Raw genomic sequence first — 19840 nt, forward strand, 5'->3', positions numbered from 1 at the left:
TTAGGACCCTAGTCTCTTGTGTCCATTATGCCAAAATCCCCTTTAACCACCTCTATATAATAAAAAAACTTACATTGTTCTGTGGCAACTATACAAAGTGCTGAACTCCCTTTTCTACCTCGAAGAAGAGTGTCACTTGCATTCAAACAGAAATATTTTTCTCCTCCAATATGAATACCACTTTCTTGAAACACTGTGGGATTGGACTTCATTTTTTCTATAATTAACCTCAGTTCTGTCTCAGTTATCTGAAATTATTTAATGTAAAATATATTTTTTACTCAAAAAAAGTTCAACCAATCACTATACAGCATTACAAATACATTTGTCAAATGAAGATCAACAGTAAAGTATACAAATTTGGAAGGTATTGTTCTCCAATAAATTCCTGTGAAAATTACTAATCCAAACACTGATCTACATTCTAAAACTTTCTGTTACATATATTTACAAGTTGCTCAGTTAGTGAATAAAAGTACTTGAACCTGCAGTTTTTTTACTTGAAATACTACATTTTCACTAAAGTTTACAAATCTGACTCCCCAACAAAATGTAAGTGCTTAAAAAACATTTTCCCTTGAATAAAACATGTCCTATACTCAGCAGGAATTTTTTTTTCTATTACTGGTAAAAATATGTACACAGTTGTCACCATTACATAATCATCAAAATGTCCCAATAATGAGGACATTTCTCCTTTAACAAGCTTTTTTATATATTTTCCAATAAAGATATCATGGCTTACTCTCAATGATCTACATACAGACATATTTATATTTTATTATTCATTTCAACAAAGTAAAAGTTTCATTTCTGAATAAAAACCACAATAAATTGAAATTCAGATCTTTGAATTTCTTATAAATAAATTTACATATCTGTAGATTATTAGATTATTATAACAGGTTTCAATGGCAGAAACTAAATAGCAAACTCACAACCAGTGTTAAACTTCATATGAAATGAAAATTACAAATAATCTACCAAATTATCTTATACTACAAAAGTTAGTTTCACCTGTCATGAAATAACTGGCCACCATACTTTGATGACTATTTCTTTCAATATTTTTAAATTACACAATTATTATTACTATTTGTACTCTTTATTTAGTGCCTAACATTTTATTTTTCTAAACTCTAACTTAAAAGTATATGTACTAAGCAGTAGTGTTCTCAGATACATCAACTTCCTATAGGTAACAATAGTACCTGTTCTAAAAGTTTGACAGAATATTTATTGTAAAATTAACCAGAGTTTGCTTGACTGAGTTGAAGAAAGAGAATGGACACAAATACAACAGTTAAAAAAATATATACTTTTATATATTCAGAAGAACTGTTCACAGCACAAACACACTTATCACCAGGCACTGAGGGGTATTTTTCAAGAGAATCTCTACTTGAATATCTAATTAAAATTTAAGAATAAAACACTATATACGTATCAAATGGAAACAAATTTCCCAGAAGTACATAAATCACCACCTGGCTCAGTTATTCCATTAGTAAAAACAGTGATACTAAAATTTTCAAATATTTCCAAAACTTTGTACATCAGATGTTACAACAGGAACACATTAGTACAACTATATAGAATATGCTAAAGCTACTTTTCATGCAAAAGTTCAAAGAATCACCAAAAAAAGAGTGTAACCCTTAACAATGTGTGACTGACTCAATAATGCCACCACTTTAGGCCAAAGTCATATATATGTATGTTCTACACACTAAAATAACTTGCATGTAAATGCACTTTTATATTTACCTTGCTAAATGAGAAATATTAACTTTACTAAGCTAAAACAAAAATACCTGGTATGTTTAGCATAATCAAAACATGATACCTAATACACATCTTAATGTTTATTGAAGTTTCCTCCTAAATTAACTTATATGTTTAAATCATTTCACAACAAGCCAATTTCATTGTACAATATGTGCATCTTATATTAAAAGATAATTTTAAGTGACCAAGTATATAGTTAAAAAAATTACAGTGAAGTCCAACAATTACTAGGCCACCGGTTTGGAGAAAAAAAATTATATCTATACTTGCTATGTTAATACAAATCATGTTGTAATAAAAATTATCAACTGAAGGCTACTACAGTGTCATCTCACCACTTTATTTTCAAGTTTTTAACAGAAGTCATTCAACTTGCTGAAATAATACATGCTTACACATATTCTCCAAACTCAACATGTGTAATACGAGCAAAAGCCAATCGCCATGCTTGATCTAACCTATCCATTGTACTTAATGAAAGCTTGTGTCAAAACAAAACATTGACAGTATATTGTAATGATTTATGTAATTGGATTAATTATCATAACTGAAGTACAAGTAATGATGATGATTGGAAAAGGGTGTAATATGCCTTTTTTGGTACATGATTTGCTGTATTTTTGATTGGACTGTTTATTGTGGGAAGTAGTCATTCATCATGCAAGGTACATGCCATGAAAAAGCAGGGCATAACATCAGCTAAATATGGGAGTGTTTACCACTTTGGGCACAAAGTTTCATCACTCAAATTTGAAATATGTCATAAAAATGCTAGGTCAGAAGTCAACATGATAAAAAGCAAAATAAAAACTAATAATAAAACCAAAACATTTTGCTTAATTTTTTTCTGTATAACATGATTTTTGATAGTTTTTCTTACCCCAAAACCCCATCTGACCAGATACACACAAATGTAACATAAAACTTTAAAGTATGTATTTGTTTGTTGTTTTTAGCACCATCCTACAAACTTCAATTCAAATTCTTAGTTCTGAGGGACTTCAAGTTTTTCTAGAAAAGAAAGGGAAAGTGTCAAACCCACACAAACTTGGAATTGCCTTTTGACTAAAAAAAATTTTAAAAAAGGGTAAATGGCCATGTAACCCATATATAAGGAGGTCTCGCACACACCTCCATGTTCTATTATAAGCCTTTTCAATGTCAAAGAATATTGACACAAGTTGTCATTTGAGAAAGACTTCTCGGACTGACGTTCAAAGTCGAATCAGGTGGTCCATTGTAGAGAGCTATCGTAAGAACCCACACGGGGTGGATGAGACAAGGTTGTTTGACTCAAGGAACTAAACAAGATGAGCAATAACCATCTTTTCTAAGGTCTTACAGAGACAGCTCATCAAAGCAATTGGACAGTAATTTGAAGGAATCTTGGGATCCTTCCCAGGTTTAGAGAAAGGTAAAACAATAGCCTGGTGCCAGACATCAAGAAAAACATTCTCCTGCCACATCTGGTTAAAAACAATCAGAAAAATAGCAAGAGAAGCAGGAGATACATGGTGCAGCATTTCACAGTGTACATCATCAGGTCCAAGCTATGTACTGCCAGACTGATGTAGGGCCAGTTTGATTTCCACCAGTGTAAAGGGATGATTACAGTCATAGAGAGAATCAGCTTGAAAGGAAAGAGGTGTTCACTCTGCCCAAGTCTCGATGGCTAAGAAGGTGGAAGAAGAAGCAAAAGTGATAGATACTTGACAAAAGCTTTCACCTAGAGAATCAGTGATGTACTAGGTATCAACTACTTCCTGGCCATCAGAGAGCAAGATTGAGAGAGGGACAGAATTATACTGTCCACTGATCTTTCGCATCTTGTCCCATATGACTTTGGAACTGGTGGTAGAAGATATGCTTATTCCAAGAGTCCTTCTGGCTTTGACGTCTTACCCATTGAGCATGTGCAAGGGCCTGTTGAAAAGTGATGTGGTGCAAGAGTGTTGGATACCTGCAAAAAGTATCCCAGGCCTATTTTTGAGCCTTCTGTGCTATGTGGCAAGCAGGATTCCACCACAGACGAGGATATCATGGAAAACGTGTCAAATATTTAGGAATACATTGAGCAGCTGCCTGTATAATAGCCAGTTACTGCTGCCACACAGTCATCAATTGGTGGGTTACAGATGATGGCAGAATCAAGTTCTATGAGAGCAGTGAAAGAAGGCCAGTTTGCTTGATCCACCTTCCACCAGTGCACATGGGTCAGGTGGCATCTCAAAATTATAGGAAAACTATCACTTCTTCATGGATTATTCTCAACCTTCTATGAAAAGTGGGAGAATAGTGAAGAGGAGCAAATTTAGAGACCAATAGCAGTAAAGGACTGACTAGGTGAAAGAAAATAAGTATAAGAACTGCTATTGAAAAGAGATAGGTTGTGATCAGAAAGCATAAGCTCTATGGAGCAAACCCTACCATCAATATCAGCACTTCCCCAGAGGAAATTATGTCCATTAAAAATCCTTCAGGATTAAAAAGGGAAACAGCAACTGTTTAATGAGAACATCAATGTCTGATTGATCATAGGTCTTTCCAGACGACAGGTAGAGAGAACAGTGATGGAATGACCCAAGGAAACATGGATGGCTATGGCCTCCAAGGGTGTGTTGAATGGCAAAGACAGGGTGGGCACATGCTTATCAACCAACAGTACCACCCTTCATGCACTCATCCATCACACAGCCTGTCATTTCTGTACAAAGAAAACTGCCAAAAGATGACTGTGTCAGCAGGTTTCAGAAATGTTTCCTATAAGGAAAGACGTACAGTATAGTAGGAAGCAATCAGTGCTTTGATGTGTAGGAAAATAGGTGGAGAGCCCTTCTGTTTACGACCACGTCTTTTTCATTTACTGTCTTTATTCGAGAGAGGTCTATCGACCTTTATGGATCCTGCCCTGGACCAATTGGGCAGGCCTTTGCTGTTGGAAGAGGATTCCAGTGACTGAGGATGTGAACAACTGATCATCTAGCGTGTTTGGGTGGGAGAAGAAGATGTACCCGAGGAAATGCCCGTATCTAGAACTAAAGGAAGTGGATCTTGGAGTTTGCTAGAATGTATGTTAGGAACAGAGATGGATGCTCAAGTTGATTCATCAACTTTTTTAATAATGGAAGTTAAAAGACTTTTCATATGGTCTGAAAACAATTCTTTTGGAGACCCAGAGATCTGGCTGCATTCCCACTGTAGTAGTGGAACAAAGTGCAGCAGCATACATCTGAGAGGAAGTGGTGGACAGCAACCTTTGAGCTTCAGGGTAAATAGTGTTTTAAATCGTTTTCAAACATTGCACCTCTTTTTCTTCCAACCATTTAGGGCAAGAACAAAACTAGAACAGGCAAGAGCCATTGCAATTGATACAATGAAGATCCATTTCACACTCATAGGCATTGTGGTCCTTGCTACCGTAACAAGCACACGTCAAGGAACAACAACGTGATGTCTTCAAGTAACCAAACCCTGACACTGAAAACATCTGATAGGGTTTGGAATGTATGGCTGTACTTTGCAATTAAGATGACCTGCCTTAATGGTGGCACGTGCCTCACTACAGAAACTCCTTGAGTGGAGAAACCAGCAAGAATCTCTGACTCAGGGATGTTCTTCAAATCCCTTTCAACAATAACTCTTCATGATGAATTCAAAGTAGCATGACGTATATCCCCAATCACCTTTGAATGCAAGAGTTCACTGTGTTGAGATGTGGATGCTTCCATCAATATGTCACAAGAGCAAAGCTTCTTCACTGACTTTGGAGAGCCAGAAAGTCTTTTTAGTCCCCTTTGAATGAAAAAGGGAGACATTTGTCCTAAAATTTTGTCTGAAAGAGAATGTAGTATAAGAGAATGTTAGAGATGTTGAAGATTGCTGCTCAGAATCTTCAAGATGTGGTCATTTACCTATGGACTATTTTTCTCTATTTTATTTAAGTTTTTATTTGAAAAAGGAATATTTTAGGTGCCCACTGATCCCACCCACCAAGGAGCCTTACTGGGGGACACTGCAGCAACACCAGTGTTTCATGAGCACTATATCCAAACACCAGCATCAGTTACAGTGTCCATAACATCTGTTGAGAACATCAAACAATGGTACTTGGTTGTACCTAGCCCAAGTGGACCAGCCAATTGACCCAAGGCTGCCCATCTACAGGAATTCAAGGCTAAAATGGTGTGCTAAGGTTGGACCCCTCAACCAAAAGGATCCTCTCCTTCCCTTCACGGGTCACCACACACAACAAACATGTGGGTGAATGTTTAGATCCCAGAGAAGGTAAATTGAAAGAACATAACCTTTCCCAGGAAGTCCTCTCACCATATACAGGAATCCACACCAAGGGAAGGAGAGAGAAATTAGCTGACAAGACATGAGTACACCTTATAAGGCTTAAGTATGAACAATGTTCTAAAGTCAAGATTAATTATAAATCATCATCACTTGATAACTCATAAAAATTTTAATGCTATTAAGACAAAAGCTAAAGAATACAAAATCACATTTTTGTTGTAGATAAAATATTAACACTATTAAACAAATGTTAAAGAACACAAAATTATATTTTTCTTGTAGATAAAATATTAACACTATTAAACAAATGTTAAAGAACACAAAATTATATTTTTCTTGTAGATAAAATATTAACACTATTAAACAAATGTTAAAGAACACAAAATAAAAGTTTTGTTGGAGATAAAAGTCCTTAAATTGAACTCAGACAACAAATTTGAGCATGTATGTTCTACACAATATCTTGCTGAAGAGTATGAATTCACAAGAACAAAATATAGGGGAAGTCACTGTACATAGAGATGTGTGTCACTCAGTGTTGTAGTCGAGACCTCGATGTCCAAGACCAAGAGCTCCTGATCAATTATAGAACAGAAAATAAAGCAAGAAAAATAAAAATCACATGCATCAAACAAATTTTATTAACACCTTAACGACAAATATTTCATACATTAATGTCAGTCTTTGTATTGATATCTTCTTTGAAAAAAGTCAGCAAATAAAACCAAAACCAGTATTGGTATCAGTAAATTCTTTATCATCTTTGAAGCCAAACAAGATCACAGCAGATCTACTAAGCATGTTGAATATCAGAGATAATTGGCAACATTTAACGTAAATACGTGCACCAGATGAAGTTCACAAAAACTTGTAGTAAGTCTATGTATATTGCACTGTATAATAATAATAATAATAGTAGTTTAGAATAATTCACATGATAAGTGTTCATTTCAGAATATCAGATAACAAAAAACAGTTGTTCCACAAAGTTTTGAATCAGAATGAATTCAGACTGTAAGTAGAAGCAATATACAAAGGGATTTCAGTTTTTAAAATTGTAGTAAAAAAGCAATGTTTGCACATGTGGGCATGAAAATCTTCAGACTGTACGTCCTGACCAACATTTAAAACGTAAGTTAAAAAAGAAAACTGTAGCTAGTTTAGAAAATGCTTTTATATTCTTTTTTTAAAAAAAAGAGATTATTTTATTGATTCAAATTGCAAAAATTACAGTTTACATCAATTAATGCTTTAAAACATGTGTAAACAGATATAATAGAAATAATTAACCATTACACCAACTTTTTTATTATTATTATTAAATTCTATCTTCACTTTGTGAATGCATTTGATACAGAAGTCTCCCACATTTAAACTTTTCTCCGTCTTGGGCATGTGGTTTAATCCCTGAATTGATATACATTTTAAATAGAGAATTGTTTTAAAACTATAAAACTAAAACAAAAACATATTGGAATACAAGTAGCATGTTTTCATCAAGTGCTGTATTATTCCCTGTTTTACAGATAAGTTTAAGTCTTCAATGTTCTGTATGTAATTATCACAAGTCTTGCTAACCTATAATATATATAACTTACATTTTATAATTCTTTATAACAGTAAATCAAGTTGAAGTAATGTACTAAATCAACACTTTTAAGTCTCTCTCTCTCTCTCTCTAGAAGCATTTGATCAAGAAGGCTATTATACAGATACTTTTTTGTATTTTAAACTTCACCACCTCCTTAATGGTCATATGGAACAGAAATGACTCCAGATACCTGCAATACAAATCTGTAACTGATCAGTTACAGTAAAAATATGTATTGTGAAAAACATATTTAGCTTTTTCAAATACATTCATTTCAACTTTGCTGATAGTCATCATACTGAGTGCTATTCATGTGTAACTGTATTAAGTAATCAGCTGCAATTTTTTCTCTTATCAAATGTTTTTATCCATCCTTTTTCTAAGTAGAATTTACTGATTTGCTTCAAATGTCATTAATACTGATTTCCTACCACTGCTTTTCACCAGTGTACGATCCATTCTTATCTCAAGTATGGTGCTTGCTCTTTCTTCAAACCTTTTTGCTGTTCTTTCATCTTTAAAAATCATTACATTTGACTTATTCTTAAGGCAATCAAGTAAGAGTAAACTTTTCTCATCTTAACCAATGGCAGTGATGGTTTAGTTACAATGATGTAAAAATTTGAAAGGACTAATGTTTCAGTACATTGTATTAAATTCATATAAAAATACATTTATGTAAACAGAAAATATTTCTTTCAATAATTTTCAAACATTTTTATTTTTCAAATTGCCTCTAAGTCATCTTCAATCTCGTGATAAAGTTGAAAGCCCAAAACATAAGCAGATGTTGACATAGTACTGAACTGTACTCTGCATCAGTCACCCCTGTAGTTATCATATAATTTTTTTATATTATTGTATATTTCATTATTCTCTCTTTTTTCTTTTTTTTTTTATGAAGTGGGGTCTTTAACTTTCCCCTTCAATAGAATGCATGGTACTTCTATTTGTAATTAAATGTAACCCATATTATCTTAGGAGAAAGATAATTTGTAACAATCAGAGGCAGTTCTTTTTTTGTTGAGAAATCAGATAATAGCTAAAGGCTAACATTCCCTCTGTGAACAATAAACTACATGCAGAGACCATTTACTGAACATGGTGCAAGATGAAAATCTGGCTTTTTTGAGGCCATGCTAGTCTCAGCATAATTATTTTGGGAAACTTCTGAGACATTATAATTCTGTAGTGTTAGGCAGACACAGATGATAGGTCAATATAATGAAAATAATATATATATGAATGTTATGAAATTTAAGCTATTTAGACTAAAGATCTGTGTTTTTGTGTTATACTTTGTAGTCATTCTAGAAGAAACAAAAAACCCAAGTTATATTTCCTAATTTTTATGGTGATTTCAAGGTCAGACAAATCATCCCAATTCATATAGATAAAACAGTTAATTGATAAAACACTTGATAATTATCTAAAAGTTAAAGATTTCACATATGTTTTAACTTAGTTGTAGATGCTGAATGAAACATTATACACCAATAATCAATACAGGACTAAATAAGTTTCTTTACTAACTCCTCAGTTAAAGCCAGGAAGATATCTCAATAAGTGAATTTAATAAAAAATTTACTGTACAAAACCACACATCTAAATACTAAAATTTTCTCTGATTTTCTGCCTATTTAAAATCAAAATCAGTTGTTTGTGGTTTTCAGACTTAAGAGAACAAGAACATTTCAGAAGTGGAAATTCAAAAATTCCATTCATCACACCAATCTGAAATTCCATCTAAAGCCAGCTGAACAGTCCAGTTAAGAGACTTAACAGTTCCTATCAGTTTTCCCAATAGTAGCATCCTCACCAAAAATAGATGATCAGAATTAAATCACCCATAGTCAATTAGAAATGGGCAGGGCTAATAGCACTTCTCTGAGAAGTCTTATCTACATAAAATTTATCTGCATGAAGATGTAGACCTCACTCTCACTTGAATGATGGACCAAATAAAATCTACTTATCATATTAAACACTCTTCCATTTATACCAAAATTGTAAATTCATATAGCAGATTGGCAGATACCCCTAGTGTAGCTTTGCACAAAATTCAAAACAATATAGCAGATCACTTTTATAGATCACATGTTTGACCTTCTCAAAATCTTAAAAAAAAAACAAAAAAAAACTATCATAGACAACCTAGTAGTTAAAGCCCTTTGGATCACACCAAGTCTAAGGTTTTGATAAAAAGTATAATTTTAATTCTCTTTCCTTTCATACTTTTTCAATCAACTGACAAATACAACACATTCTTAAAAAATGAAAGAATACTATTTTTCATACTAACTGACAATTAGACTAAGGACTTTAGTTTCCCTAGTTTAAATATAATACAATAACTCAAAATTGTATAAAATGTTAATTCATTATCATCTGATTATTTAGAAGTTTTAAACAAGTACATGAAATTGTTATTATTGTTAATTTTTGGTTTTATGCACAAAACTACACAATTGGTTATCTGTGTTATGCCCAATGTGTATCAAAATCCCGACTTTCAGCACAACAGGCCCTCAAATTTACTTATGAGCAACCACAAAAAATTATCATTAACCTCCTTTCACTGGAGCTGGAATGTATTTTTCCCATTGCACAGGTTCAAAATTCTGGACAATGTGAAATGGTTGATGCAAAGGCCCATGTTTTTGCATGATCAAGAGCTTTGGTGTTTGTTTTCCCCTTTAGGAATTCAGCATTAAATAATTACCATCTATTACTAATTTCCTTGTCATGATTCCAGCAACTAGTAGGACCACAAAATAAGTAACTATACTACTATCAAAAACACCATAAAAATACCAACTACTAACAGGTCCAACTATAAGGATATGAACTACTAACAGGTCAACCATAAGGATACTAACAGATATATCATAAGAATGCTAAATACTACACAACAGTATACCTGCTATTGTACTAACATACAAGTTATATGAATTACAGCTATCATATCCCCTAAAAAAAATCCAGATTTTACAATGCTATTTTAAATAACAGACATTCCTTTCACTAAAATATATATTTCTGAAGGCTTGGAGTTACATACTTTTGTTACATTCTCATCCTTTGTAAACTGTATTAATTTGTTTAGCATTATAATGCTGTGAATGACTTCTATAAGTCAGCAATGAATCATTATAATTGATTATATTTAATTGTCTTAAGAAATCACAATTATGCTTATTTTATTTTTTAATACTACATTCTTTTTTCAACCTTAGGGTTTTTTCCAAGTAGAAGAAATGTATAATGCTATTTCCTTCACATTATTCCTGCCATATTCATGGCAAATATTGTATTTCACTTGATACAAAGCTTATCAAGTCAGCTGGAATATACACCAAAGGCAATTATAATAAGTTATACTTTACACGAGACATTAATAGAATGTAGTATTAATAAATTCAGTATACATAATACTAATGTTTTATTACAGACTAATTCAACAATTGTTATGATATGCCTTTTCTCAGCTGGCAGTGCATTATTGTAATTAACTATAGCTGTCATTAAACATCAGTATTACACTTTAACAAAATATTTTTTAATCCAATTCCTTAGAGAATTTAAGAAACTGAATAATTATGACATTAAAAATATAAGACCTGATACTAATGTGTTAGAAAAGTATAATTACTTGAGGTTAAGAAAGATGACCTAGGAAGGTGAAAATGTTGTTCTCTCCTTATCAATAAATGTTAATACCCATACCAGCTGTTCTGAGATACATTTTTATTTCAAGTAGGTTTCTCGTCATCAAGAGTATAATTATTTAATTATCATTACTTAACTCTGAAATGACCACGTAAATCTATTACATAGTCTGACTACATTAGATTCAAGCCTTCCTTATCATTCCTCAAGGATCCTACCCCATCCTTACATTTCATTTACCTTTAATGTACCGAGACATTTTTTTGTAAATTTTTACATTTTCACTCAACATTTTTTTCATAGATTATTTTGAATGTCCTAATTATCAGGAAAGTTTGTCATACAGAAAATCTATAAGATTTTGAACTTTTGTCATACCAATCAATTTAAATTTCTTGAGGTTTCAATGCTTTTCTTTAACTTTATCTATTATAGCCTTTACAGACCAATCTGTATTTTTACTTGCAGCCACCCTACAAGGAATATGTTTATCTTGAATATTCAAAGTCTTATCATTAACAATTTTCCCCATTTTTTTAGTATCTTCAAATATCTGTTTCTCAATTCATATTTTTATTTTCACAATACTCAATGAAATTATTACTTTAGGTGAGGAAATTAAAATTATTATAAATAACTTAGAATCAACATTATGAATTTTTATAACATTTTTATTCACTACATATTAAAAATTCAAGCTAGGCATTACTTCTGAAACAGTTATATTTTCTGAAGGCTATCTAATTTATTATTCTTTATTTCTGTATCAATATGGATGGTTTATTTTATCTTTGATATATAATAGTAGCTACTTATAGAACAGAACAAGAGAATTTGTTACTAAAATAAAAACAAAAGCAAAATCCAATCAAATTAATGATAAAAGTATTTTTTCTTCAACTGTGTTCTACAAACTCTACATAATAACCTAATGTTCACAGCAGTATATGCCTTATGCTTCACTTCACAAAAAACACTAAAAAGTCACTTGCTAATTTTCCTATATATACAATATTTCTTATAACTAGTACTTCTTAGAAACTAAATATTCACAAAAATGAAATGGCTGAATAGCTAACTGCAATAGATAAATTAACAAACTCAATAATCAATCATTAGTTACTCTAGTCTAACTCACCTATCAGACTGCAAAATCACTGCTTAATCTTTCAACTTATATTCATTAAGGCAAGCAGTCTTACATGATATAAAACTTCCTCATGGCCAAACAACAACACAAACATCTAAATTAAAAAACAAACCTTACAACAAACTGATAAAAAAAAAAACTTGGTGTAAGTGATGGACCATCTTAGTTTGCAAATAACATTACATAAATGTGTTAGTATCACAGTCACAAGTTCTTGACTAATTAAAAAAAAATCTGTAGGTTACAAAAAAAAATCCTTATCCTAATTCAATTTTTTTTAATATAAATATACTCCAAGAGCTTAAAATCCAGTTTGCAACTGACAACTACAGCAAAATAACTTTAGCAATATAAATAGTACTTTAATCACTATTATATGCCAGATAATCTGAAGAGCCTTGGGTATAGGTTTAAAGACCTTATTGGAAGTGTAAACAGCTGATGCATGGTTGGCATTTTTGTGCACCACTTTTATTCAGAAATTCTTATCAATAAACCCAAATTACTGTTACTCATTACAGTCAGGCTTAGTTATTTTAAATAACACTGCAAAATGCAAAGTACAAAAAAAAACAAAAACAAATCAGCCCATTAAGGTCACCCCTAAATCCAGTTGCACAGAATGCTGGAAATTTACAATTCAACAATTCTGTTCTATTCAAGAGTGAGAGATATTTGAAAGAAACACAATGTGAAATTTATAATAATTATATCAAATAAAAAAGATTTATTTCTAGGTTGGTATCCCAGAAGAGAAAGCAAATGGTGAAATAGGTATCTTACATTTAAGTATACATTAAATATTCTAGTGCTTATAATTATTATACAAATAATCTGCTAATACCTGTTCTCACCTTCAGAGATATTAGCAAATGATAAATTTAAAATGATTCATTTGAAAATAGTTTAATGTTAAGCCTATTCTTAAACCCAAAAAGAAAAAACATGCATGCACACACTCAAATATACATTTATTGAGCAAAACCTTTGTAGAACTTAAGACTAATGTATCACAATGAATACCACTTCATACATTTTTAACACTTAAAAACATTTCTTCAAAGCAAAATTTGGTATTTAAGCTTAAAAAGCTTAAACTGTGTTGTAGGATACTGTTCCATGCATTAGTAGTGTAGAAAGTTTGATAAATTCCTCAAATCATTGAACAGAGCCCTGTTTCTAATATTAAAGTTATCCGAATTTTATAGTTGTATTAAAACAACTACAAGTATAACTGATTTATTAATATATATTTATTTCAATATCTATATTTTCAACTTAACCCTTAAACAGAAGCCATCATCAACTGATGATTTCATGCTTTGCTCTAGTACAACTATCATTAGTTGACAATACAGGCTAAAAACATTAGTTGGCAACCCCATCGCATCGTACCAAATAAATACATTACAGGTAAAATCACAGCACTCAAATATAATGTTTTTCAATAATACTTTTTGTTTTTTTAATTTGATAGATGCTGTCATGAAATTTTGATATTAAACTTGGATTTGTGAAAAACTGGTACAAATTTAGGACATTTTTTTTCTATATGCCATTTTAGAATTGAATATATGTTAACAACAGATCTACATCAACTGGCTGTAGTATTAAAATGTGGTGCAGTTAATAATTTTATACTTCTCCTCTTGCTGTATGAATGAGAGAGATTTTAATTGTGTTAGACCAGCAGTTTCCAACAAGGTAGGACATGCCTTCAGTGCCTTGAATGAATACATGTTTATTTAAGGTAGTTTTTGCTGCTAAAGCTATTGAAGTTTCAGTACCCACTCAAAGCATTACATCCGAGTCATTTTCTCAGCGTAAGTCATGGAGCAGAAAAGGTGTGTCAACTAAGAGAATGAAGAAAAAACATTTTCCATCAAGAGATAAAATTGAAGTGTTAGCTTGTGATAATCATTCCAATGAAAAAGAAAACTTTTCATGTTTTTCATCATTATCAAATTCAAATGTTTTAAGCCCTGAAGGTGATTTATATGTGTATGCGTGTTTTTTCATATAACAAAGCCACATATAGCTATCTTTTGAGTCCACTATGGGAAATCAAACCTGATTTTAGCATTGTAAATCCGTAGACTTACAACTGCACTAGCAGGAGACGAAAAAGGTGATTTAGTTAGTGAATCAAAATCTACTGGTTCCCAATGGGTAAGGTATCATGATTTTGCTCCCTTTATTCTTCTGATAGTAGAAATGCTGGACTCACAAATAAATTTAGGCTCATGGACAAATCTAAAGTATACAAATTGTTTTAATGCTATATTTGATCAAATTATAACTAGTCATACTGTGCATGAAAAAAAAAAGATATTACAACTTTTGTAAATCCTTTAATTTAGAAGAAAGTGAAAGTAACATTCCCTCTACTTCACAAAGTAAAAAATGAGGAAGTGTACACTTTCTTTGCTCTGGTGATGCTGTGTCACATGGGAAAAGCATGTGTTGGCTGATTATTGAAAGAATGATCCTTTCACAGGAACTCCAATTTTTCCACAATACATCACTCGAAATTGATTCAGGGTGATTCTTAGATATTTGCACTTTTCAAATAACAAAGAACCAAATGTCAACAATCGATTAAGGAAAAGTTTGATAAGTGTTTACAATGGTGAAGAATAAAGGTAAGGAATCTTTTTCTCCATTTCAAAAAGTAGTTATCAATTAATCTTTGATTCTTTTCCAGAGTTGAATTGTTTTCAAGCAATACATTCCAAGCAAATGCCATAGATTCAGAATAAAGATATCTGTATTATGTGATTGTGAGACAGGAATTGTAATATATATGATTATCTATTCTGCAGGTGATGTAGATGTCCTCAAAGGTCTCCGATTAGGATTTTCAGGATCAGTTCTCAAGCAACTGATAAAAGACTACTTTGGAAAAGGTCATGCATTATATACTGATAATTATTATACAAGTCCAACATTATGCAACTTTCTCTTTTAAAATAAGACTGTTTTTTCATGGAAAGGTAAGAACTAATCAAAAGAACATGCCTAAATCTGCACCTCTGAAGAAGGGAGATGTTGAGACCAAGAAACAAAGGTATATTTTAGCACTTCAATGGAAAGACAAATATCCTGTTACTTTGCTTAGTAAAGTACATAAATATCTCTACGAAATTTTCTTCCCATTTTTTTTTTATGTCTGAGATGAGCTGCTACCTACAACATTCCTGCTGTTTAAGGGTTAATATATATTTCAAAATGCATATAACTTACATTACTAAAATGTACATTGCAAAAGTCCTGCCTACTCTCTAAATTTTAGAAGATTCTGAAGTGTTAGAAGCAACAATAGATATTTTAGAAAGCACTAGCCTATCATTAAATATTTTTGCCATATTTATAACAAATGGAAGAAAACTAACCCTCTGGTACGAACAATATGAAATATAACAAACAAAACATAAAAGCTTTGAGTAAAATGACTTCAACAATATAACAAAATCTTACTACAACAATTAAACTAGATACTCTGTTACTAGAAGAAAAAAAAAGGCAAAGTATTCTAACACTATAACAGGGATATCAATTGATATTAACAAATTAGCAAACTGCTAATGTTTGTAAAACTTACAAGGTACTAAAGAATTGCTACAGTAGTATATTTAAGAAAGAAAATGATTTAGTTTTTTTTCTATTGAGTATCAATACACCTGTAATGCAGGTAATTCATTCACTCATAGTGCAAAATGCAAAGTATGGAAGGCTACTATAATTGTTAAGAACAGGGATTTATTTGCTATGCAAGCTTTATGATTCCCATTTGAGTTGTAATACATTCTTATGTTAAATATCAGGCAATAATGATAGGGTGATTGCAGCTTTGGCTCATTTGATTGTTTGCCTAGAATCACACTACCTAGACTCTATAATGCAGTTTTGTCAGCAGCATGATTTGAAACTGTACACCCAAGAGGTCACTCATAAGAAGGAAAAATGAAACAGAAATCACAAACTGCAAATTTTTGTTCCACATTTCTCTTAGTGTGACCATAGAATAACACAAATTTTAGACTTACTACTTTCTAATGCTTTACAAGCTTTTAGCATTTAAGCCATAATTTTCAGCAATAAAACCTTTTGTAGTGTTCATTGACCTTCAGCAGTAAAGTATTGTAGACTATCAGTCGGGTGCTTATTTCAAAACTGAAATTATTTAGACTTTTGTTAAATACATGAAATATTTAATTTTGAAAAATAACACTGCTGCTAGTAACAATAGTAAATATACCAATGTAAAAATAACTAAAAACCATTAGATACTATCTTCAAAAATCAAGGTCAAGGGCTGTATAATGGTATCAGTTTTATTATAAATAAAAAATGTATTTTAATCATACAAGTATAACTACTGATTAGTATGTTGAAATGTTCAAGCTGTAAGATGAATATTGAAAGACAGAAAAAGTTAAAAAGTGAAGCAGTTGGTTATAATTGCATGAAAAAGTTTAAATAACAAATACTGAATTGCATACTTGGCTTTTGCTTGTACACATTTACACTTGCAAGAACCAAAGCTTTGGTGTGTGTTAAATCAAATCTTGGCATACACATAAACATCCCAAACATGTTGAAAAACTAGACAAGTTTTTGTACTGAAACTTCAATAGCTTTAGCAGCAAAAACTACCTTAAATAAACATGTATTCATTCAAGGCACTGAAGGCATGTCCTACCTTGTTGGAAACTGCTGGTCTAACACAATTAAAATCTCTCTCATTCATACAGCAAGAGGAGAAGTATAAAATTATTAACTGCACCACATTTTAATACTACAGCCAGTTGATGTAGATCTGTTGTTAACATATATTCAATTCTAAAATGGCATATAGAAAAAAAATGTCCTAAATTTGTACCAGTTTTTCACAAATCCAAGTTTAATATCAAAATTTCATGACAGCATCTATCAAATTAAAAAAACAAAAAGTATTATTGAAAAACATTATATTTGAGTGCTGTGATTTTACCTGTAATGTATTTATTTGGTTCACTGTATAAAGACCTCATCATATGCATACCTATAGCTTACTTAGTACAAGTTATGGTGACAAGAATCATGAAGTTTTTTGCTTTGACACTAAACTTTTCTTTAAAATTAAAAACAGGAACTATTTTATTTTTCCTTTATAGCAGTGAGTTTAAGGGCTGTATTAACAATCATAGACAAAATTATTCTCCTTCACACCAACAGTTCTTTATTCATACAGTATAATGCAAGACAGCAATAGTATTTATACAATAAAATTTACTATTTGGAATGTTCCTTTTATTGATAACATTGAACTAGGCTTAGCAGTTTGTCTCAAGCAAAAGTCAAGTTAAAATCCCAGTAAAGATTATATATTAAATTTTATCATTATATTTGTTTGTTATATATGTATGGGTATACTTACAACAATCTTTTTGAATTTTTGTAAAAATATGAATATAACTAAGTTAAGTAAGGGATAATATTACATTAAATTATAAATACTAGTTAATGTGTATCAAAAACAATTCATATATGCTTTAAACACAAAAGATGGTACTACAATACATTAATGTTTTTTTCACCTTTCCTAAGTGATTTTTAAAGAATTTAGTCAAAAATTTACAAGCAATTTTAATAAAAGTTATAAAAGTATACCCTCAATGAATTTGCCCTTCAAAATAAAATACATTGCCTCTGCCATAAAATTTAATAAACTGCAGGTTAGCCATTTGACAAAAGTTAAATTTTTTTCAAGAACATTTGAAAACAACGATGTACATAAGTTAAAATTATACTCAGGTCAACTTAAAGATAACCAAGCACTCAGAAAAAATGTTTTAATATGTTCCACACACATATATAAACACAGTAATTAATGTTTAGAACACATATTCAAAAACATTTACTTATAATTAGATTTAATTATCAGAAGAAAAAAAATCAGCATTTACTACCATATAAATTACAACAGGAATTCAGCTAGTTATTTATATTAATAAGTGATTTGCAAATTCCTAGACTGAAAATTCACTATTTTAGATTTTCACTAAGTTTCAAGACACTCTCTCTGTCTTAGTACAAGTACCATACATTAGTTCTACTTTGACATTCTACTTCTAGAATCTACAGAATTCACTAAGAATCTTAATTAGAGTAAGACCAGTAATAATATTTACAATACTAAGAGCAAGAGCAAAACTAAAGAGGCCCTTTTCAATAACAATACAAAATTATAAACTTCTAGAAGTTCTTCAATCTACGTTTCCTATATTTTCTTATTTAAAAATAACTGCTACGCAGTATAATTTATAACATGACCACAAAACTTGATAATGATAATGTATCTCAGGAAGGCTCTTATAGATATCAACATTTTTACAGAGTTAACCTTTGATAACCTAAGGTCGAAACGTTATTCTCAATTTTCATTAGTAAAGGTACCCATACCAGCTGTCCTGAGTTACATTCTTTCTTACTTCAAGTGCGTTTCTCGTCATCACAAATTGATAGTATATGATAAAGTTACAACTTACAAACTAAAACAGGAAAAAAAATTAAATACGTATAACAATATATATTACACAGCACTAACAATGACACTATATTAATATTGTTAAAGTATATAGTTATAAATAATATAACATAATGTTAATAACACTACCAGTAACAATGTATTTCGCACAAGAACAACTTACCGTACAAGTTGGGTCCATTTCATACTTAGCCCATATTCCTCCATTTTGAATGCCAGCAATTACAGCTAGCTTACACTGGACCTGAGCACAAATTTGATTATCTACATACGTTTGCCAGGAAGTCATTATGTATATATTTTTAACACAGTCCTACAAACAAATTATCTTCCTACTTCTGCGAAAATAATGGTGATCGTTCCTCCTACGGAAGAAGTGCAGAGCAAACGCACCGGCTTCGTGAAATGATTGTTGTATCCATACGCTGACAGAAAACCATTGCAGTTTTAATTGTAAGGTCAAGATAAATTGGATAACATTTTCCCGTTTCATCTTTATTTCAATTTTATAATATTAATAATTTTACAATAATAATACATTTTTGGCGTTTAGAAAATTCAAATACTTGCTCATATTATGCCATTTGCATATATATATGTATGTATATTTAAGATATGACATATATACGACAAATATTTATACACAAAACCAGGGTATCGACTAAATGCACGCAGATATTTCAAAATTCCTACAAAAATTACTGCAAATTATGGCATAAACATTTTTCTTAAATTTACACATTTTTCATTCATAAAGTGATACATTTGATTCTGAAGATAATATCGTACTGAGTGCTGCAAATGTTAATTAATA

The 19840-nt window shown here is 31.1% G+C and overlaps 2 protein-coding genes across 3 annotated transcripts in view; one reads left to right on the forward strand and one right to left on the reverse strand.

Annotated features, from left to right (window-relative positions):
* LOC143225559 (uncharacterized) overlaps positions 1 to 18226 on the forward strand; it is a 48542-nt gene extending 30316 nt beyond the window's left edge. The window contains exon 5 of one of the 2 annotated variants that reach the window (XM_076455238.1): positions 15320 to 18222. In XM_076455238.1, the coding sequence (XP_076311353.1) occupies positions 15320 to 15465 (146 nt within the window). In that variant the 3' untranslated portion in view covers positions 15466 to 18222. Of the gene's footprint in view, positions 1 to 15319 lie in introns of both variants that reach the window. The other variant, XM_076455242.1, reaches the window with a different exon arrangement.
* The window catches only part of LOC143225560 (uncharacterized), a 29977-nt gene extending 10161 nt beyond the window's left edge, over positions 1 to 19816 (reverse strand). The window contains exons 1-2 of the mRNA XM_076455244.1: positions 19190 to 19816; positions 74 to 248 (exon numbers count right to left, since the gene is read on the reverse strand). Coding sequence (XP_076311359.1) covers positions 74 to 248; positions 19190 to 19315 — 301 coding nt within the window. The 5' untranslated portion in view covers positions 19316 to 19816. The remainder of the gene's footprint in view (positions 1 to 73; positions 249 to 19189) is intronic.
* Between the last annotated feature and the right edge of the window lie 24 nt (positions 19817 to 19840).

This window comes from Tachypleus tridentatus, chromosome 9, assembly GCF_004210375.1.
Source record: "Tachypleus tridentatus isolate NWPU-2018 chromosome 9, ASM421037v1, whole genome shotgun sequence".
Taxonomy (NCBI): Eukaryota; Metazoa; Arthropoda; class Merostomata; order Xiphosura; family Limulidae; genus Tachypleus; species Tachypleus tridentatus.